General features: G+C 36.9%; 1 protein-coding gene across 9 annotated transcripts in view; it reads right to left on the bottom strand.

Moving 5' to 3' along the window:
• The window catches only part of LOC105380973 (SH3 and multiple ankyrin repeat domains protein 3), a 96,359-nt gene that overhangs the window by 70,841 nt on the left and 1,148 nt on the right, over positions 1-24,370 (bottom strand). For 8 of the 9 annotated variants that reach the window (XM_048625215.1, XM_048625217.1, XM_048625211.1 and 5 more), the window contains exons 1-2: positions 13,346-13,654; positions 1,896-2,058 (exon numbers count right to left, since the gene is read on the bottom strand). In XM_048625215.1, coding sequence (XP_048481172.1) covers positions 1,896-2,045 — 150 coding nt within the window. In that variant the 5' untranslated portion in view covers positions 2,046-2,058; positions 13,346-13,654. Of the gene's footprint in view, positions 1-1,895; positions 2,059-13,345; positions 13,655-24,370 lie in introns of those variants that run through there. The other variant, XM_048625210.1, reaches the window with a different exon arrangement.

Here is a 24,370-nt window from a genome sequence, read left to right on the forward strand (position 1 = left end):
TAGCATGGTTCCATAGCTTAGTTAAAACAGAAAAAAAAAAATTGGTAACATCTAATCTAATGTTTCACTTGTTAGTGTTAAGTGGGATTGCGAGAACGGGGAATGAAAATGGAAGGGGGTAGGTCGTTATTGCGGGCAACTAGGGTCAGAATGACCAAGTTGACTATGACAGAAAGATAGCAACAAATATTGGCATGGGATCAACCACTGAACAAAATGTTTATTGTATATGTTATTTGCATCTTATTAATAAATCCATGACATTAAATGCCTTTGTCTAGTGCTAGTCGATTGCAAGTACACATAAATGTAGTATATTACATGCAGACACGCTTCCGTTAATAGAATATTAAATATCCCACGTGTATGCACGCGGACATTCGAGTCGGGCGGGCAGAGCCTTTATTTATAAATCGTTGCAAGTATTCATTGTGTTGTCCGCAATATATTTGATTTGCCTCATTATACCGCACGGAGGCAGGCCCAGGCCCGAGACATTTTATACGATGAACAGAACTGATCAATTGCAATGTAAACGTGGACTATCACAATGTTTATGGCAATTTGAAATGCACTACTTTACAGCTGCGTATGAATCAGAGACATTTCGAATGCGGTTCTTATTGCAATTTACGATCGTTGATTTTCGTTTATTTTCCCGCTCAATGACAGCCATTTTGAATTTTAGTGCTTCGTTTTAGACTCCATTTTGCGGAGGTTTGTAAGTGCAAACAAAATGGCGTGCTGCAGCATAATGGACTCTAGCCCACTAGGCGACAATATAAGCGTAGGTACATAGGTCTTCTGATCTCCTATGACCTAGTTGTGTTGAATACATCAAAAGAATATCGTTTCCTTTTCCTTTAATTTTTTTTTTTTAAATGGCCATTTGGGCTCAAAATAATTAAAAAGCTGGCTTATACCTACTGAGTAGACTTTTCAAAAACATATATCATCCACATCAGATAGGTATCTATTACACAATATAATTAGATCATTTGAATAAGAGAAAGTTATCGCACCTATAAATATATCAACTTTATTAAACTAGAAGTAGTTGTTGTTGTTGATGGCTGATTGCTTGAAAAATAAACCTACTTACATAAATGTTGGACACTCGAGTATTTCTTCTTTCATCTTAGGTCTTCTCCGACTAATGAAATTGGACTAAGACTAGGTAGTAGATTCATGTATCACCAATTACTAATTTGATTTTTTTAATTATGACGTAACACACCTATTGATCTCGATATTCTACATGTATAATACTTACCTCATTATTGTATCATAGAAACAAACATCAAAGCAGCAGCAAATGACAAAAGCTATCGAGTGAATACTGCACTCCCACATTATGTGACGAAAATAGCACTTTGATACATAAGCCCACTCACATACACCCACGCAGAAGTAAAATTGCAGATTTTTCTACTTTACTTATATGGCAGGTTTCCCGCATATTCAAGATACGTATTTCACTTCAGTTCCAAAATACTAGTCCTTTACTCGCATTTGGATTATGATTGTTGTTATTTTCTTTTAATCAATTACCCTATTAAGTTTTACAGCCACAGAAAGTGTTTATTTGATTAATATTTTCCATTTGCCTTCGGCGATCAGCAATTTGTTGATTGACGACTGTGACGAGGGTTGCTTTATTTGTTCATTAAATCGTTCAATCCACTTTAATAATTCATTCGAGTTGGACGTATTGGTATTTTGTTAAAATTCATTATATTGTATTAATTATATTGATTCAGAATAAAATAAACACAAGAATTACGAAAAAATAATATCAAAATATACCAGCCAGTCGTAGAGAATAAACTCAAAAACATAACCCCTTACGTCAAAAGGTCGGCCATCTTGAATCTTACGTCAAAACTTGTACTGACCTTAGGCAAGGCGGCGAGGCATTGCTGCTTGACGTCCCACACCAGCTGGTCCTTGGGGAACTGCAGGCTCTTCTGCACGTTGAGCTCGGGCACGTGCACCCGCACCAGCAGCCAGCCCTCCGCGCCCGCCTCCGCGCACTCCGCCTCCATCGCGCTACGCCATCTGGTGGGGAAACAGAGGACATTGGTTAGCGATGCAAAAATATACTCTGCCTCCATCGCGCTACGCCATCTGGTGGACAAAGAGGCCACTGCTCAGCGATGCAAATATGTATGTTGAATACGTGAGTTTATGACGGAAATCAGTCATAGGTATCTTAAAACCTATCCATTTCTTCTGTAGGTTTTAGATTCCAATTCCATCTTATCCATTCCTAGAGCAAGGAATACCATAATATTCATGAATATCAGTTCACACGTTCACAGATAGATGAAGACAGATAAGCACATTGTCTCGATCCGATGATTATTCTGTGTGCGCGCCCCGGCACCTCACGACGCCGGCGTCCGGTTTCTGTTCTGTGAAATGGAAGCCATTCGAATTTCAAATCGAAACGTCATCCGATGTTGGCGCCAACTGTTTATCTTGCCTACGAGGAAAATTGATTGTGATTTATTGCAGAAATATGTGGTGAATGTCGGCAATTCTTTTTTTTACGTATTCCACGGATATCTTCGTCAGTTGTGGACCGATTTTGATAATTCTGATTTAAGGGCACGAAAAAATCTACTCTTACGCTGATCTCATAGATAGAACATGGTTCGTGGAAAGTACCTAATCCTGAAGGCCAAAAGTACCTAAGTATACACTTATTATTTACTTTTATGTAAGCAAAGTTGGTGATGATGTCAGCAGAATCAAGATACCCTATCTACCGTAATGGTATGCATTTAATAAGGCCAAATATTTAAGTAAAGTACCTACATGCCATTGATAAGAAAATGGGATAAGATTATATCTTGTATGAAAAATTCTGATACCATCAAGACTTGTAATTGTACATCTACATTAACGACTAATTTATTATTTATTAATGGTTTTTTTTTTACTTACACGGTCATATTATGTACGTAGGAATAAAACATGTTTTTTTTTCATGAAATTAGCATCTCACTCTAACATTACATTACATAGTACGAGTACATCCGTCCGTTGCCTGCGTGTTAAACAGAGTGCCGGAACACAGAGTAAATATTTGATCTAACTGTTAATCTGTGAAGAAAGTTCACGTACGTTTAGCTTAGTCACGGTGTAATGGTCGGCCGGTACACAGTACAGTTGTAAACTTAAATGAGTCCAGATAAGTATCAACCTGAGAAGCTAAATTAAAACTGCAGATAGTTACGGTGTTTCTGACCTCTTAGGCAATGCTTGGAAACGGTTCACCTGTCGGGATTATATATTTACTTATGTAATACATATAGATTTTTATTTTTAAACTAGCGAAATAATTAATAACAAATAATATACTTAGGCTCTAATTTTGCCAATCGCATATTCCAGGCAAATAATATATAATATATAACCTATGTCTCGCTGAAATATGAATAGGTCAGCCACCTGTATCTAGCTACTTTCACTTTTACGGCGGTCGGAACTAGAGCTATTATTCCACTGAATTGGACAATAATGAGACTAAATCCATAATACCAACGCAAGGTCAAAGAACAATACCTGTAGACAAGCTAATAATACAGTTTAATATAATATTTAGGCTGTTATACGCCGGCCATTCATTCGCTTCGTTATACAACGTGTGAAAAGGTCAACCTTGTACTTAGTTCTAAACAATAATACAGTAGAAAGGGATTTAATAGCATGGTTGGTAAGTATAAACATTTGAATAAGATTGTTACTTAAGATTTTCAAATGATTCCTTTAAAAAATAGCGACGAATACAGCATCTACAGTGTATTTACCAAGAATAATATGAAATTTGGGGGTTAAAAGAAGAAATCAATAAAGTATTACCTAAGAAATTAGTTTCAGGCCTATGATGAACGTACAATGACAACATACTATGAAAGTAAGAATTATTAAGCGATTCCTTGGTCAGTTTTTTTTAGGTATTTAAGTATTAAAAACAAAAATATCTTCGTCGGAATAATCATTATTAGGTACTCAAAAATAAATTAATTATAGTGGTTTTTGTTTCTTTATTATTTATTTTATATTCAGTTCTCTCGCGCATATCACAAAGACTACTTTCAGTTGACACTTCAGTATAGGTACTTGAATGTACCTATTGGTATTTGTACTTTTAATCGGTATCAAACAATGTACCTTTGTATTTTACAAATGAGACAGAGGAAACACTAGTTTTATTGCATGTATTACAGAATGGTCTCATAAAATTGCCAACTGACTTGTCTTAACTATGAGTAAGTAATAAATATGTAGATCAATGATAGCCATATCCATATAAATTCAAATTAAATGTAGTTGGCATTGAGAGTTGCGCTTGTAATGTTCCAAGAACTGATTGTCAATATGTCGGTTTGCCCAATTTCGGACTATAAGCAGTTTTAACTCATTAGCACATAGTATGTGGACCGAATGGTACGACGACTACGTCGGGCGACACCACATCGTATGATCTCATTACAATAATGAACGATTGGCAGATTGATCAAATTAACTAATGTCACATAACTATTCTCATAAGTACTGTTAATTAATTATGAATCGATCTGTTATTAATATAAACTAATATTAACCATTAAGTAGCTATAATTCGAGCAAGTAATCATTAACTATCTCCTATTTATAAAATACAGTTTTTGACAAAACTAACGATAGCAGCATAATGTAATGGCTTTTAAGTGCTACATGATGCATACAGTATATATACATATATGTAACAACTTTCACTATCATCTGTTAATTGGAAGACCGTTAAATTCGCCGTAGGCAATGAGATCCATGCGCAAGAGCATAAATAAAACGTACAATGCACTTCCGGTCAGCATTGGCATAATTAATTGCTTTGGTTACAGCACAATGTCTTCGGGGTGTAGAGATTGTATATGTAGAATGGTCAAATTTTAAATACAGACACGCCTTCACATATATCCTAACAAATATTATAAATGTGAAAGTAACTGTGTCTATCTGTCTGTCTGTTACTCTTTCACGCCAAAACTACTGAACGGATTTGAATGAAATTTGGTATACATACGGTCTAGCTAGACCCTGGGAAAGAACATACTTTTTATCCCGGAATTCCCACGACAAAACTTTTTAAGGCGAAGCGAAGCGCGCGGTAACAGCTAGTAGTAAATAAGCTCTCCCCGTTACGCGTGTCTCTAGTGGGGTTACCACCACCGAACATTGGCAATTAGCTACCTTCGATATTAAGACCTTCAATATTTATGTATTTAATACACAGAATGAGATGGTAAATCTAGATATACATATGTATGCATATTTTTCCATTTTCTTACTACTACATATAGTTTTATAGACGACCGAATGGCGTAAAGGTTAGTGACCTGACTACTGAGCCGATGGTCCCGGGTTCGATTCCCGGCTGGGGCAGATATTTGTTTAAACACAGATATTTGTTCTCGGGTCTTGGATGTGCCCGTAAAATATCAATAGGCCCGCCCCCTATTACATTGGGACTAACATAACGCTCTGGCGAAAAGTGGGTGCAGCAATGCACCTCTGCCTACCCCGCAAGGGAGTAGTAGTGTTTTTACATATAGTTTTCTTGAATCCCCAGTCCCAACAACCGCCGCCCAATCCTAACAGACCGTGGGTGGACTGGTCGATTTCCTCAGCCGGACTCGGACGAGTTAATTACAGTGCACTGAGTACTAAACCAGCCCTCCTACTGCGCAGATCAAGGGTAAGATGGTGAGTAGGCTTCGACGTGATTTGTGAAGCCTGCAAATATGGCCGCTCTATCCTAACTAATATTATAAATGCGAAAGTAACTGTGTCTGTCTGTCTGTCTGTTACTCTTTCACACCAAAACTGCAAAACGGATTTGAATGAAATTTGGTATACATATGGTCTAGACCCTGAGAAAGAACATATTCTATTCCGGAATTCCCACGGGAAAACTTTTTAAGGCGAAGCGAAGCTCGCGGGATCAGCTAGTATTAGATAAATTACTGTGGACGTGGTAAAAGGTAGAACTGCTAGTAACGTAAGTAACATAGAATTCGTAAGTGGGCAGTTCTTCTTTTTAACCTACATAACGGTGTCTCCATCAGTTGTGAAGAAAAAATCATGAGTTTTACAAATATTTATTTATTTATTTATATTTCAACGTGCATTGTACTAAAAACACAACGGCTGTGCACGTTTACAAAAATATAAATTTATATTTTTGTATTTAAAATTACGTTACAGAGTGGTAAATCCGCGTGACAGAGGTGTATTTCATACGAATCTTGGCTGTCTCCCGCCACTTCATCCTGCGAATGTTCCATTATGTTACAAAAAATATATATGATGATATAAAATATAAAAATTTATTTAAACTCCAGAAGATATTACCTATTTAGTAAAACAAAATATATATTTTTAAATTATTTCTGAAATATTAAAAAAAAATGTTGAAAATTTGTCTCTTACTACCTAATGTTTTAGTAGTTACACTCTGTCACGTAGGTTGCCATTTAAAATATTTGTTTGAGCCACTCGTCCTTATTGCCATCGATCAGAGTTTAAGGTCTCCTTTTCCCCTTGGTAAGATTTCCCTTTTGAGATCCAGACACCGCGTATCGGCTACCCGCAAAGTGTGACAGGAGGTGCGTGGTTTTATTCGGTGACAGCTTCGTCACGTAGGTAATTGTTAAAATAAAATACAATTAAATTATTATTTTGTTATTTTGTTATTTACTCATTGGTAATAACAATTACTTTGCAATCAACATGTGAAAATTACACTTTATGTTACTGTTTAAATGCTAATCGACATTGCAACACATTTTACCCCTCTGTCACACGACAAATCTGTCACATTCTTACCAAACACTCCAACCTGAGGATATTCATCAGAGAAAAATTGAAGAGAAACTACACGTTTTGGTTAAAGTACGAAGCGAAAGGAACGTCCAATACACTTGCGCTGCAGTAATAATAAGTTTCGTTACTGAAAAAGGTAATTTCGTGCTATTGTTCTCAAGAACAGACGATGAATGTGTTAGACTGTTTAATATGGTGGAGAATGATTTATCGGATGTTTGATGATTACATTAAAGTCCTTCCAGCTTCAAAGGTAATTAAAAAAGGAAAAAAGTATTTTTTTCAAGTTCTAAGAGCCACTGCTGAATTTTCGAAATATGGCTGATTAAAACTTTAACAAATTACGTAATTTTTCATTATTTTACTTAAATTTTAGTTTGTCGAAAATGTTATTTGTGCAGATAAACATTATTTTATGTAGTTGGAACAAAATTGTCCTTTAATTTCCTGAAATATTGATTTTTCACTCTCCAGAGGTTCTCAAGTGTGATTTCATTAGTTATACTAATAATAAAGATATCTCCAGTAATTTTTTTGACTAACTTGAAACCATAATGATTTATATGGAACTTACTAAGTTATTATTTTTAAATAAAACTGTTTTATTCCAAAACACTGCCGCATATTTAATAGAATAACAGCTCTGTCACATCGTTTACCACTCTGTAACGATTGGTGTTTCCTGGTAGTCAACTTAGTTTTGGTCGTTTATATGTTATGTTATAAATATTGCAACATTGGAAAAATCATATTAAATTTAGTCATTGATGTTAACGTCTATGCTGTTAATTTTTGACTGTAATTAGTAGCGAAAAAATATTTATAGCAAAAACAAGCTTCATTTTAGCTGAAATTGTGACAGAGTGGTAATAACTACTTAATAAATATTTTGTTATTACTAAAAATCCATTCCTTCATATGTTTTTTAAAATGGTATTTTGTTTATTAACGTATCAAAAAAGTTTCATTTTAATCGGCGAAGACTATTTCGTTAAAATAAAATAAAAGATTCTGTGACGAAGGTGTAATTTTCTTTGCCTTATCCACGTATTATGTTCTGAAAATCTTGAAAAAAAAACTAAACTTCGCGGCCAACCACCTTTTTCGATAGAATAGAAATGTAGCTATCATAAAAATTATAAGAGTTCACCAAAAAGCTAAAGTTATTTTTTTCAAATTCGGCATAATTTTTTATCCATTATGTAGGTTAAAAAGAAGAACTGCCCAAGTTACCTACGATCGCTTTACTGAAAATTTTTGTTTAGTTGGTAGAGTATAGTTTTTAATTATGGTATCCTCAATTTATAAAATTATCCTGTAGTTCTTAGTGCATCTCTTATAATTTATTATGTAAATGTCACGAGAATAAATCGGGCAGCGGAAATAATCACTTGTCTTGTTTTTTAAATTAAGCTATGTCTGCGATTAAGTTAATTATTATTATTTACAAATGCAAATTTTGTATGATGTAATTTTTATCTTGAAGTGATGAACTGGGTGATTACATTTTAAAGAGTATTAAATTTATAGCTCCGGTTTTTATATTTAGTATAGTAGTATATTTTATATAGATCTGTATTGTATATAGATAGGTATTATTATGTATTAAATAATCCCAACATTCACTGGTATCGATATAGGTAATGGAACTTCTTGACAGGATATTAAGTCACTTTTACAAACATTAGAGAGATTGCAGAGATTGATACCATAGTGATTGATGTAATAAGAACTAGCATGTACCGAACTTGTAATTGAATGTAAACAATTATTGCATCTTGTTTACACAAAGATGATAATATGAGTTCATTCACTTTACGATGTGCAACCTATAACAGGAGAGGAAGGGTTCCGTACATGCCTACTTAAAAGTGAATATTACCTATTCTATTATAGTTCAATATTTTATTTTTACATGGCCGTTATGTTTAGCTTTCTGATTTTACCCTGAATTTGTGTAGAAATAGCTACTAGCCAAATTAAGAGAAAATATATAATAATACCCATATCAGTAAAATGAATCGCAATCGAATAGAAACCAGCAACACAGACGAAGCTATAACTTCAGCCTTGATTCATTCTCCGAAGAACAATAGTTGAAACAAAAACTCAATTAAAATGGCCATTCCTCGATACTATCTCTTAGGTAGGTATTTCTAAAACGAATCCCGAAGCGAGCCATTGGTAGGAAATACATTTTATGCTAGAGATATATTTTACAAGTTCACAATATATTTTTAATTTAAAAATCGTTTGGGTTAAATGAAAACTCGAGTTCGCGTGGTTCTATGAATAAGAAATACATTTTTGTTTTCGTTTAAAAAGATTGAAGTACATGGCATACTATCAACATTTATAAATCAGACCTACATCATGAGCGGTATTCATGCAGGGATTAAGTAGGTATTCATTGTTTATCAAAGCATAGGACGGTTCGCAGGAGGAAGGATTTAGAAGCTTGTCACGATAACCATACTGTATAGCAACTGAGTAGGTTGAAAACACCTGAATAATCTTGTGTACATTTGTTCATGTATTTGCATACTCATTGATAAAAGATCCGTGTTGCTTGCACGCGGCATACTTGGGTAAATCAGACAGTAAAGTAGTGTTTTTTTTCTTATCAATTAATGAAATACCTACGAGACAAGGATCTTAAAAGGTTTTTAATCACGAAGAGCGTCGAGTACCTGTGTACAATAGCAAATTATGAGATAACCTATTATTATTAATCGACTAAGTTAAATAAAGGCGTGAGATAAAAGTACAATTGATATCAGCCTATTACAATGCTCCGTTTGTACTTATCAGAATCGTATTAAGTAAGACCACATAGTTTTTGTTGCTTCTGACTCGGCACTGGTACATTGCCTGGTCCATGCAAGGTTTACCTCAAGGTTATTAATTGGACTATGCCATGACTTGATTAGAAATTGCGACTACATGAGCTCACAGACAACACGGATATAATTAAGCCAATCAAAATTTCGTATTTAATATCAAATAATCAGATTTTATCAATAATGCATCTTGATTATTACGATAAAATAATGCGCCTTATAAAAGCTACTGCCTAGAGGTATTTGTATCATCAGTTTCCTGCCTTGGAAATAATAAAGCAGGACCGTGCGGTCAAATTACCAACAAATGAAAGTGGTTCCTAACCACTCATGTCAACAATGACGGACGCGACGTTCGAATTATATTTCAAATTTCGAAGTCGAACATTCAGTTTTTTGGCATTTCGCCGCTTTTATATTCATTGGAATTTCGGCACTATCTGAACACACTAGTCAATTTGCCGCATTATGCTAAAAAGTAAAGGTACGCCATACAATTACCACGTGAACGCAAATCTAATAGGCTTAAGTCACTTAACGATTACTCACTGACCCACTTGAACCTTCTAGTAATGATCCTTTAGCACTTCTATTATAAAACGCTTAGGCACATAACAAAACAAAATAATAATCGTGAGGATTTTATGTAACTTACTTAAACAAGTATAAGAACTTAATATTTTTTTAATCCATACTCATTGTCTGCAGCCAATAATTATAAAGTAAACCAACTTTTTAACCCACCCGTAGTTAATTAAAACCTCTGTTCTGGCCGTAAATTGTTAAGGGCCGAGTCACACGTTCGAATGTGCAAACGTTCGTCGCCGTCGTCAGTCGCCGATAATGTGTCAGTGGGCAAGTATCGGCCGGTTTGTGGGTCGCGGCGCTTTCTACTACACTTATTATTTGATACCATATCAACTGAGCTCGTGAGAACCGAGTACGGAAAAGTATTTAATATAATGTGAGTAGGTACTTGACAAACACGTGGTGAGTCGATTGATTTCGAGTTGCCGGCTATCAGTTGTTTTTGTACAGTATCTTACTATAAATACGTAATAGTACCTATTATAGGCGCATAGTAATATACCCTCGGGAACAATGAAATAGTTCCACTGTGCTGTTCCATATTATGTCCTTGGAACTTTTTCATTGCTCGCGCCTGTGAATGTGTTAACTTTCACATTTTACATTATTTTAGTAAGATTACGAAGAAATCCTATAAATGGTTGGTATTAGCAATAATGAATAGTATTTTTGTTGACATTCACGTCACTATAGAGACAGAAGGAGGGTTGAGTCGAGGGCGAAATGCACCTAACTTATAATATGAAAGCAAGAAATGGAAATAAATTCATTTATGTCTGCAATACCTACACAGCACCTAAACCCAAACTTAGGTACCAAGGATTTAGAAGATCCTGCAATACCGGGATCCCAGACAAAATTAAAGATTTTACAATATATACCGGTATTGAAAGTTACTAGGTACATCTTGGTTGACCCAAAATTAATGGCGAGACTGGTCGGATAGTGAATATTGAATAATCCGCCCGAAAAGATTTAAAAGAAAAGATAACGGATAAAACAATAAACCCGACACGCCCTGTACCTAGCTGAACCTATCAAACTTTCAATGTGTGGCGAAATAACCTACCTATTGACCGGTCAAAAATAGGCGTATGTAATGAGGTACCTACCAAAGTTGCCAAACTGAGAAATGGCTAAACGTTTTGTAATGATCTAATGATACCATCAGCACAATGAAGGTAGTTAATGAATGATTTGACAGAAATAAATGAATAATGCATTTTTACATACGGATTACGGTAGGTAGGTTAGTACATAGATGGTGAGTACATAATATTACAGATTTCTCTCGTAGAGACGGCAAACAGGTGGCAATAATGGGACGCCCTCTTGCTTTCTCAACCGACGAAGATCTCAGGCAGGTCAACGGCAGTGGTAGGATGAGGATTATGAGGAAGGCCGAGGACAGAGTGCTGTGGCGAATCAATCGAGGGCTATGTAATGTCAAGCAGTGGACGATTACGGGTGGGCTGAGCTGATGATGAAAAGTACCTCTGTACTTCCCATACCTATGGTTTGCCGAGCTATGCCTGCTCAGAATACATAGTGGCAAAAATGTGTAGGTCTAAATGAGTTAATCCGTCAGTGAAATGGGGTGAGTGTGGGCTGCTTATTAGGCTCTGCTGAAGAACTGAAGGCCTAGCACGGGCCGCAAGACGCGCACGCCAAGACGTGACAATGACAATCGTGATATAAGCGCAGCACTCGCGGCTTCGTGAGAGAAAGACGGTAAGTAAAACTTTTGTCACCGTTTTGCGCCCCTGATAACCGAAAGAGACCCGCTTGGTGATTTTGGTAGGCCGCCGGGCCGGACCGGCAGGAGTCTTGCTTAGCGCCTTGCCTGTCCCGGCCGAAAAATAATCATAAAATAATATATCGAAGGCTTATCGAATATACATTTCCAAGCATACATTTTTAGTACGTGTAAGTAAATAGTAGTTAACTAGTTATATGTATATTGGTGTTTTATAAGATGTGAATAAAGCCGGCTAAATACTCTCTACAAGAGGTTTTGTCTCGGGTAGGGATGTCGAAAGTGCAAAAAAGTATCGATATTTCGATATATCGATATTTTCTTTTATATCGTTACTGAAATCGATATATCGAATAAAAAATATCGATATATCGGTAGCTTAATAGGAATAAATCCTTGCGAAATCAAATTCGTTTATTATTAAAAAATACTATTTTCACTTTGTGCCAGTGTCGTGTATTGACATGTGTGATGACCCCTTTACACTCTCGCTCGGTACACGGTTGCGAGCTAGCATCGCCGCATTGCGTTGTGACGCAAACAAAAGGGTATTGTTAATGAAAAATATATCGATTTTGATATGTTTTCGATACTTGATTATTTATATCGATACATCGATATATCGGTTTACAATATCGATAGATTCATAAAAATATATCGATATATCGATACATCGATATTATTTCGACATCCCTAGTCTCGGGTCACCTCAAAACTATTTAGGTATTAGGTACTGGCGAATACGGCCAAATCGCGCTGACCTGCAGAACTAAAATGGAACCTTCATTCACCATGGAATACCTAGGTACCCTACCGACTGACTTGGCATTGCCACTGCGATACACGATAACTACCGATAACAACCAAAGTCAAGTTTGATTGGATATCGATTTCGATTAGTTTCACCTACCTCCAGAATACCTACCTAATCGAACCTACCTAGAACGTAGTTCCTCAAAATGTTGATCTACCTTACATGTAGGTACCTACCTACCTACCCGTAATATGTAATGAGTACCTACAGGCTTGACTAAGTGTAGGTACCTACACAGTACTCAGTAGCTAGTTAAATAAAATATGTATATACCTAACTATCCAATTCTTAAGGTGGAAAAGGGTGGGTTGGGTAGGCAGAAATTGCGTAGGAATTAAAGAAAATCAATGACCAATAAAAATAGCAGGTAGGTAGGTATATTGGCCGAGAGAGACTAGCGTAGGTGACAGCAACTCGTACTTATAGCTTATTGAAATAAAACGAATAAGAAAAGGCTTTGATCTTTCGACTTACCACAAAAACAGCGAGCGGGCCAAAAAAATCCAAGTTGAGATGGCACAGAAAAACCAAACTTGTTTTACCTACATAGGTACACAACACCACATTCGTATTCAGAATTCTACACACAATAACCACTCGGGTCACATACAAACTGAATCACAATTCAACGTATTTTCACACCATTAGTTTTTAATTAGAGCACTGTTTTAATTTTCGAATTCATAGCAATATTTACGCGGGAGGATCGATTCGGAATAGCGCGCGACAAACACAACCGCTTCGAGGCGCTTATCGAAACTGACTGAGTGAACGAAATGAAATCACTGAACGAATGGCGCTGCGCTGCGCTCTGCGCTGAGTGAGCGGTGAACGGAGGTCCACGAAGTCCACGAACGAACGAAACGATAGATCGGGGAAAGGGGAAGGAAAATTGTTTTGAAAATTGTCTTGTAGGTAGGTATTATAGATTCATAGCACATCTATTTAGGAACTTCTTAAAACATTAACAGCAGCCTTTCTTAAAACTCTTAAAAGGCGCCTACACTTTCGTTTGCTCTTCTTGTATGGAGATTCTTTATACGAGAAATGATTGACATGCTAGTGAGAAACAAACTTGAGAAGTGAAATAAAAAGTGGCTTTCGGTTAAACTCGAATATCGATCTGTTTTGTACGGATCAATACCTATGTAGAAATATTTATCAATGGTATACTTAAGAATGAAGGTACTACTCTCTGATTTTTAATTGGAAAGAATTCTGACATTTTATAAGTGATGCTACTAAAAAAGTTCTTTACCGAAAAAATTAAAAATTGCGATCCATTTCTGGGCAATAATTTTTTCTTAATATTTTTATACAAAAAGATAAATCTAAATATTTACTTGCTCAAGTAAACTAATACAAAAATAACAAATATTTCAATATAATAGCTGTTCCCGCGAGCTTCGCTTCGCCTTAATAAGTTTTCCCGTGGGAATTCCGCGATAAAAAGTAACATATGTGTTAATCCAGGGTGTTAGCTAACTTCATTCCAAATTTCATTAAAATCGGTTCAGCCGTTTTGACGTGAAAAAATAACAAACATACACACATACATACATACAATACACTTAAAAACTTTCGCATTTATAATATGAAGTAGGATCACGACTCACGACCCATGTGTCGAATTAATTTTAATTGCTTTATTTTATTCTTTAGCATGGCATCACTTCCTACTAAATTCAGGGATAATAAACCTTTTTAATCAATTTCAAAAAAAGATTGTCTATTCGGTAAGTGCATATAATATGTTCGGTATGTATGTAAGATTATTGGAACTGCACCATATTGACATATGACAATATACGAGTATTAGGGCTAATAAACAAATATTCAAAATTTTATAAATGTTTATGTACCTATGTACGTTTATATGCTTATTGGTATGTATGTTTGTCCACGCATATCTCCGAAACGATTGATCCGATTGTCACTATTCTTTTTGAGGGTTCCGTACCTCAAAAGGAAAAAAAGGAACCCTTATAAGATCACACTTTGTTGTCACCACCTTTTTTCTCGGAAACGGGTAAAGATATCAAGCTGATATTTCGTATAGATGTACATAATTATGATGAAATTAAAAGGAAAACCACCTCAGGTAATTAAGTATACTTGTACGGAACACTCAATGCGCGAGTCCAACTGGCTCAGTCGGGTAAGCGCCCGCTTCTCAAGCAAGAGATGCGGGTTCGAATCTCGGCGCTGACATGTAGGTAACAATGAGTTCTTTGAATTTAAGTACAATGTATACCATCGCTCTTACGGAGAAGGAAAACATCTGTGATGAAGATACTGATGATGATGATGATAATAGTGATGATTAGGTAGAGATTTTAATAAACAAATCCATCATCATCCATCCATCGTCATACCTATAGCAGTTCACTGCTGGACGTATTCCCTCCCAAAGCACGCCACTGGATGCGATTTGACAGACTCTGCAGCTGGGTAGAAACAACTTCCAATCAGAGGTCAATAGAAGAATACAATTGGGCTGGGCAGCATTTGGCAAACTTCGTCAAGTCTTCTCGTCGCCCATACCACAAAGTCTCAAGACGAAAGTCTTTGATCAGTGTGTCCTACCGGTTATGACCTATGGGGCTAAAACGTGGACACTTACTGTGGGACTGGTTCACAAACTGAAGGTCACTCAGCGAGCTATGGAAAGAGCTATGCTTGGAGCTATGCTTGAAAGATCGCATCCGGAACGAAGTAATCTGACAGAGAACTAAAGTACCGACATAGCTCACCGAGTTAGTAAGCTTAAGTGGCAATGGGCTGGTCACATCTGTCGAAGAACCGATGACCGATGGGGCAAACGTGTTCTGCTGTCTTACTCCCAGCGATGAGTCGCTGACACAATTTCACCTGTATCGCTAATTTGGTACCACCACCGCACATTTTAGACTCACAGTTTGCTGTGACGACACGCAAGCCAGTCAGTGCACACAATACAATTTTATAGAGCGACATCTCTTTTTTTTACCTCTATTCAAATACGAACGCAACATCGCCCTGACATCGGCGCGGCTACCGTTTCAAAAATAATTACTAGTTGTTTTTAGATATATTTTCTACGACAGCGATAATTATATAAGATAATTGAGATTATCTTTAATTGTATTTTTCACTGTTTGTAATATATTTAGGTAGGTACGGTAATTATTTCTCACCGTAGGTAAATCCCCTTTTAATTTGGAGCGCCGCACTTAATAAAATGGATACAGGGACTAAAAAAAATATATTATAGTCTCAGATGTCCAGACTCGTATTGAAAAAGTGCCCAGCCCAAAAAGGTTTGTGATCTCTGATTTGTCTAAAATTGATAACTGTCAGAATTCCGTAATATTACTAATAACAGTGTAAGCTGTTTGTCAAGAACATGAACAATGAAAGATAAATTTATAGAGACACATCAGTCCTACACCCTGGAAAAGCTTCTCCAGCACTCTTTGCCGCCTTACCCTGACCTGACGAAGATTCGAATAATTCTGGATGAAGTGCCCTCAGTCGCGATCGCGAATCGACTTTATCTCAAGTTTACATCGAAATTTATATTGAGTTGAGATGAGATCGAAGCGAAATATTTGGAATTAGCGCACAGACCTGAAATATTTAAGTAAGTATAGACAAATAGATCGATGGCCGATGAAGGGGACAGTTTGTAATAATAAGGATCTACGATCTAATTAATGAAATACTTAATCACTAATAATGAGGCACTTTAGGTACCTACTTACCTACTTACCAAGTAATTGCAATTTAATGAATTTTAATAAAGTTATAAGTAGGTTCTTCACTTAGGCTCTAATTTCTACTATACATACATTAGGTATGTAGGTATACCATATATTATATTTTTGCGTTTATATCTTTTCACTGTTTAGTTAGAAAATACAGCGTGGCCTTTGTCCTAGATAAATACCTACAAAACTATCGACTCTGTGTACATTCGGGCACCCGAGTCGTCCGACCCGAGTGGATAAAAAAGATTATCCTTCCTGAATACTGACGGATAGTACCCAACTAATCCGCTACCCGATCACAAACAAAGGTTCAAGAAAACGATGGTGGAAAATATATTGTGAAATAAAAAAAAAAAAAAAAAAAAAACACGCACTCACGCCTTGTACTAATGTACTCCCTTGCGGGGTAGGCAGAGGTGCATTGCTGCACCCACTTTTCGCCAGAGTGTTATGTTAGTCCCAATGTAATAGGGGGCGGGCCTATTGCCATTATACGGGCACATCCAAGACCCGAGAACAAATATCTGTGTTTAAACAAATATCTGCCCCAGCCGGGAATCGAACCCGGGACCATCGGCTCAGTAGTCAGGTCACTAACCACTACGCCATTCGGTCGTCTCACTAACCACTACGCCATTCGGTTGTGAAATAGTTTGAAAATAATACCGTTATCAATCTACAAAACATGGGTGGAGTGGGATTATCCAGCAACTACTACGTAAATAACACAATAGTTGCGGTCCAATGCATGTTTTTCATAAAATAATGTCTTATAAAATCATATCTGAAAAAATGTGTCTATTCGGATTTTCGGCATAACGAATATGTTATTTTTAAGATACCGTCAAATATATTGTAATGTTTAGTCTTACTGAACTGAACATAACTTACGTACTTACCTACGTACCTGAGGTATGTACCTACACAGTTCGAATCAGTTTGAATCGACCTGAACCAGCGCACTCGGTACAGGCAGCTCCACAATTCGCATTCCTCTCTTCTATAATCTGGCGTGATTATCTCGGAAGTGGCCCGACCTTGCCCGGTGCTCGATAATCGGAGGTCTTGTTACATTGCGGTTTGGGAACTGAGAGTAACGGAACTGACTGTACTAACTCTGTGCATAGATAAGGTGGGCTTGAGTGAAGATGTGACAGACGATGACGAGATTTAACGGATTCGATTTCTTCAGTTATCAGCTATTATAACACGACAAGAACAACGCTGGACTTGGACTCTCCCAATCAGCTTATATTCACTATGTCGTTTCCTCTAGCTCATACGGTTTCATATGTTCTATTCCAAAATATCTATATCCTCATTTTTCCCTCTACATTGTGACCTTCAGAGTCCTGATAAAAAAGATCCATACAGTTTAGAATGCGCGTGGGCATTAGCAAAACTAATAAGCTGCTTTAATCATAACTCGTAAAGTTATTAGACGTTATCAGATTAACATCAAACACATGGCACATCTAGCCTCATTACTCTTTGCCGTCCGCCGAACTACAACTACAGGTCGGATGGATAACTGTAAGTTGCGCAGTGTCATGTCTACGTCAGTGCGACGTGATAAGCCCAATAGGGCTGGCGATGTAGCCCGTGGATTTATGCTTGGCCCTGATAACACAGCCGGACACGGTTAGAGTGTTATATTAAGTGTTTGCTGTTGCTAGGCGCTAGGTAGGGCTGGCTAAACGGACTTTATTTTATTGTCAATGATGATGAATGTGATATTCTTCGTAGCTTAAAGGTGACAAAGACTAGAGCAAGGGTTGTCCACCGTGGTGATAGGATTTCCTGTCAGATTAGTAGCATTTGTTGACTGCCCAGAGTGCGCAATATTTACAAGTACACAAGAAAAAGGCAATACGACACTCGTGGAGCCTTTCATGCACCCAAGGTGCACCCCAATGGTTTTAATTTTCTTAGCTCACAAATAACCTTTGTGGTACCGAATAAATAAGTACCTCGTATTAATCCTAGGAATATTATAAACCTCTAAGTATGTAAGTACATCTAAGAATGGGTGTTTGGTTTAAACACTTTAAACAAAAAACTTCTTAACAGACTTCGGTTAAAGGTATGCTAGAAGTTGACCACATGGATTAACATATATTACGTAGCATATAGGTACTAGTAGTACATTTGTTGCCGGATTTTTCACTAGCAAACTTTTTAATGCAAAGCGAAGCTAACGGGAAACAGCTAATATTGTAAAAAGTCTGGAGGTAAGTAATAGCTAGGTATTTATATTTTGTATGTATCAAGTAGTAACCTGGCTGCATCGTAAATGTCGTGTATCTATGAAATGAAATATAGCTTGTATGTCACTGAACTATGTACTTACAAAGTGCTATAAAATAGACGTCAACTGTAAAATTTTAATCCTGTTATCTTTTCAGAAATTTAGTATCAATATTTCTTCCGCATATTCAACTAACATTTCACTAACATAATAGGTACTTCATATAAAAAATACAGGATAAAGATACACGATTAATATCTAATTGAGTGGATTAAACATTCGCTACCTATTATGGCATATTCTAATAAAGAACAACCTATACGTTTAGGTTTTGTCTTGCGATATTTGACTCGATAGGTGAATTACTTATTCATGGTAATAATTGTCTTTTTTATTTATAATACTGATAAGAACATAATACCTAATCCGATAATCGTAATCCTTAGGAATTTTAATCCACTTATTTTATTTAGACACATGTGTATCTGTTTCCTGTTGTTTAAAAGTGTTTGCACTTTACACAAATATTTTAAAATCAGATCTATAATTGTCAGTAAGTAACTTTTTTAAATTACTTTGAGATATTGAAATAACTTTAGCCTTTAGGTACCTACCATTAATCACTCCGAGCAAGTTCGCGACAACGACCGACTCTAACTACCCAACTAACTATAATGCTTTACTAAGGCCTGGGTCTCCTATTTACGCCGCAGGTCGCGTCCAGCGTCACGCCGTAAGCCGCGTCACGATGCTCACTATAGAAATGTACTGATGCGGTCTCCCTCACACGCCGACGTTTGGCGCGTAGATGTAGTGAGCATCGTGACGCGGCCTACGGCGTGACGCTGGACGCGACCTACGGGGTAAATAGGAGACCCGGGCCTTAATCTAACTAATTGGAGCTATACCCCTTCCCTGAGGGTGGGTTCAAATGGTCCCTAACTGTCGTTTCCTGATGCTGATTGCTTCTGCTCCCTTCTTCCGTTCAGATCAACTCTAAGGGGTCCTTCACACTAGCTTTAGCAATATGTGCGATACGACTTTAGACTAAACTCGGGTGGAGTTTTAACTGCGGGTGGTGTGACCTTAAATTAAGTGGAAATTGATGGTACTTATATAAGCTTATTATTATGATTTTTTGGGATATCAGAGTCGTTCCCATAGTGCAAAATTGATTGGTATCTCCACACTCCAACTCCACACTTGACACATCAATTTACCTTCGGGAAATTCACTATTAAAATTGCACAATACCTCTAAAGTACTAATATACCTACATATTGTCATGCTCATGTCCCATGTCCTTGTTTAACTTTCAATTTAAAAGCTAGAACAAGTGTGTAGGGTCTCCCAGTTCATTTCAGTCCATTTGATTGGCGCGTGGGCAGCTTATGGTCGTATTTCATTGAACACGCGGGTGGATGAACTCTGTGATGAAAATTGTAAACGCGGCTTTATGACTTTATTGGGACTCGATCTATGTGTGATGCAACTTGTTAGCACCTCGCTGCGTGCAGTTCAATTATGGACGGATGGCGGTAAAAATGTTTAATAGGATTTTGTTTGTATTTTCAATGTTTCTGTATTATGTGTAGGTAGGTATGGTACTTTTTAACTATAGGTAATAGGTACAGTCTTGAATGGGCCGTATTTTAATAAATATACAGGTTGTTGCAAACGTAATTCAGAATGACACTCTGAAGACCCCCGAAAGAACCTTTCGGCTTTCTATGTATACCATTTTTGTATCATCCTGTAAGTTTATGGAAAATAGAGACGTAGGACTTACAGAAGACATTAATCAACATCAGTCACCGGGCTTCTTTATAGCGTTTGTTTGTCGCAGATATGCTTCTCGTGATTTGCAAGGAACGCTGTATGTCCGCTGGCGGCGCGTGCGCAGACTGTTCGTGACCGGCGCGATAGTCGCGTCTCTGATTGGATAACGTTACACTAACGCCGCACAAGGATTGGCGCATATTACGGTACCTGTGACACGGAAGTTGCTCTATTGGTCGAATTGACTTATCGTTTTTGAAGATTTACTTCTTCTTAGCGTTTTGGTGACAGACTCTGGCTGACTTTGTCACATTGGCGAAAGGATTGGGTAGTCAGGTAAGTCGGTCGATAACTATCCAGCCTATCTCGAAGTCAAAAAGAAGTAACGTTCATGAAGTAGTTGAAGTACTTAAGTACTTAATTAGTGTCAAATTAAAAAAAAAAAAATTTAAAATAAGTTCGCGATAGGTAGAAGAGGGTAGTGCACCGGACGTATACAAGGAAGGCTTTTTTACCAGTAACCTAACCTAACCTGAGTTCTATTCTATTCTGTTCTATTCTGAGAGGGGGCGAAGTTCCTGTACGTGGCTCTCTCGAGTGGAACCTATATCATACCCATATCCCCTTGATTTCAGCTCAGCCAGCCTAGCTCCCGACTCGAGTAAACTGGAGTAGCAAGCCTGGGTGTTGCAATAGCTGACCTGAGAGTAAACTGAGTTTTATACATTTTTTTATCCTTAAATTACATTTATAAAAATGCCACTTTCATTCAGAAATTTCTACGAGAATACCTTTTCAAGACGTTAAAAGTTAGTCTTGATACCTACATTGTTGTTAGAGCTGAGTGCTGAGTAAACACGAGGTGTTAAATAAGTCTTTACAGAGTGAGACCGTAATGAATGAGTAACTCTCCACGCCGACTCGGGGTTGGAATGGCTTCGCAAGAAACGTAGGCTACTGTCGCAAAACTCGCAAATAAACTTTTTTCATTTCCGTCCCCCTCCCCCGACCTTACCCCGTTCTGACGAGCGTGACCTTGGCACTCTTTTTATGAGACAATACAAAATCCTAACTAATATTATAAATGCGAAAGTAACTGTGTCTGTCTGTCTGTCTGTCTGTTACTCTTTCACGCCAAAACTACTGAACGGATTTGAATGAAATTTGGTATAATATGGTCTAGACCCTGGGAAAGAACATAGGCTACTTTTTATCCCGGAATTCCCACGGGAAAACTTTTTAAGGCGAAGCGAAGCTCGCGGGAACAGCTAGTAATTAATATATAAGGTATTATAATGTAAAATTTTCTGATAAGTAGTAATTTATGTTAGTTGCAGTGAAAAATATACATATAAGTAGGTAAGTACTTACACAAGTAAATATGCATATTACCTGCATACTCTAGAATCCCACATAGGTACTTATAAGGTGCATAATAATTATTGTCTTTAGAAGATCTAAAACATAATATATCTTTATTAACTATAGGGTAACGTAACGTACCTAGGGACATTTTCGACTACCCCAACTTTGAATGAAGCTATCGCAGCGTACAACTAAGATATTAATGTGAAATTTTCTTTATTCGGTAGGATATATAATCTATTATCACTAGTATTTGTGCTAAAGCTTTAGTGTAGCCAGATTTTATTAAATTAAGATAAAAGTAAAAATGCTTGTTTTGACCCAAGGTACGTTACACGTTTGTACCTTGGGACACTGTTTCCTATAGCTTTGTACTATGGAAAATGCAAACTTCTATATAACGCCTTATATCTCTGTTCTTATTGATTTACTGCATCTCTCTTCTGTCTAGTTTCACTCTGGCACTAATAAGAAGAGGCTAATAAGGCGTTATTTAGATGTTTGCATTTTCCATAGTACAAAGCCATAGAAAACAGTGTCCCAAGGTACAAATTTAATCGTGTCCCAAGGTACAAAAAAGCAATATTTAACCAAAATTTAAATATCTTTATTTTTAATTAATAGGAATCTTTCAGATAATTGCCATGTCATAAAATTAAATAACTGAAAAGTTATACGTGACATCCATGTCTTTATTTTGAGCATGCCTCAATGAGATAAAGCAACACAAAAAACTATACAAAAGCTACTTTTGACTCCAAAAAACTTCATATTGTCTTCACCACACACTCGATGCTGGTATGATCACGAGACTCACTAGTTTTGCCAAGCGAGTAAAATACTATGCCTAGGGTAGAATTTTAATGTGTTTATTTAGCCGGTTTTTAAAATACAATCAATGTCCCGAGGTACAAGCGTCCCAAGGTACGTTACGTTACCTACATTCTCTCTGAAACAGTGAAACATAATATAGCATTGCATAGTCACTATAATAATATGTGCTTATTTTGATAATAGTGGAGTTCATATACATTTATCTACATTACACCCGATGTTTTGTTATGTAGAAATTAAATAAATTGTGGCCAGAGCGTAGCGCACAGCCTCTGTAAAGTATAAAAAACATTATCTTGAAAGCACTATCCGTATGTTTAACTCGGTATAATTGATAAATAGAGTATGTTTTATATAAAACAAAATGTTAATAACAGCATCCGTAGCGTGTGATAGTGAGGCATTTCCAATGTTCCCACGACACCGTCGCGGGGTTACTCTAGCACTCTAGGGTACTCTATCTTTAATAAAACAAATGAACGGGAGCTGTCATGTAGTGGAGTCGTGGTTAGCGCAGCTTAAATTGTCTTTCGTAAGGTAGACTAACCACCGCCGCCGCTCCGCGACTTCGTTCCCAGATAGTGACACGGCGGAAAAGTGATGGAGAAACAAATAAAACTACCCAAAAAACAATAATTTTTTGATTAGGAAGCTAGAAAATTTATCGGACCGTGAAAGAAAGGATTCTGGTATAGTTATACATAATTCTAATGTGACGCGCTGTATCTGTTGACTTCACAGGAAAACACCTATTTGCCATTACAAATATGATCGAAATTAAGTAGGTACTTGTTCAAATATTTAATTCTGTAAGTATATAACTCGTATTTACTTAAATAACAGAAATGTTTGATGAAAAAAAATAGGAAACTGCATCTAGGAATACCGTTTATTGCTTTTCTTATTACGCCTATTGTAAGTAGCACCATGCCTTGCCTACATCTTATACCAATATTGTAGATTACTGCACGTTCTACAATCCCGTATGTTACGGTTAAACGTGTATCGTGAGGATTACAGACCGCGGCATAATTCTGTCGTTACGTGGATTTCCGGGCAATTGTGCAAATGACGCGGCACTCGACTCGTCAATTCACGAAACGACCGGCTAATTAGCTAGTATCAGTGGTAATGCTAGCCTTGAATTGTGTGTTATACATCTACACTGCAGTTAATAATATGCCAGCAGTATTATGCATTACGGTGACCACTAATTATAATTTGGCAAAATTGTGTTAAGTTCAGTTTCCGAAAGTCTTGAAGATAATCTAGTCTACTCAATCAAAATTTTACATAGTTCTTATACCTCCTCGTCCTGTCCGCGTCGACGGTTTTAATTTAAATAAATCCCGAACAAGAACTTTTGTCTAAAAAGTACAAAACCGATCGGCCACGGCGAATGGGGCATCTTTTATTTAGTCGACATTTCGTTATTGTACTGGCGGAGTCACGACGTGACCCCGGGGTCCGGGTTCCGTACTAATAATTATGTATGCGTCCACTCGACTGCGCCGCTATACCTCC

The sequence above is a fragment of the Plutella xylostella genome, chromosome 13 (assembly GCF_932276165.1).
Source record: "Plutella xylostella chromosome 13, ilPluXylo3.1, whole genome shotgun sequence".
NCBI lineage: Eukaryota > Metazoa > Arthropoda > Insecta > Lepidoptera > Plutellidae > Plutella > Plutella xylostella.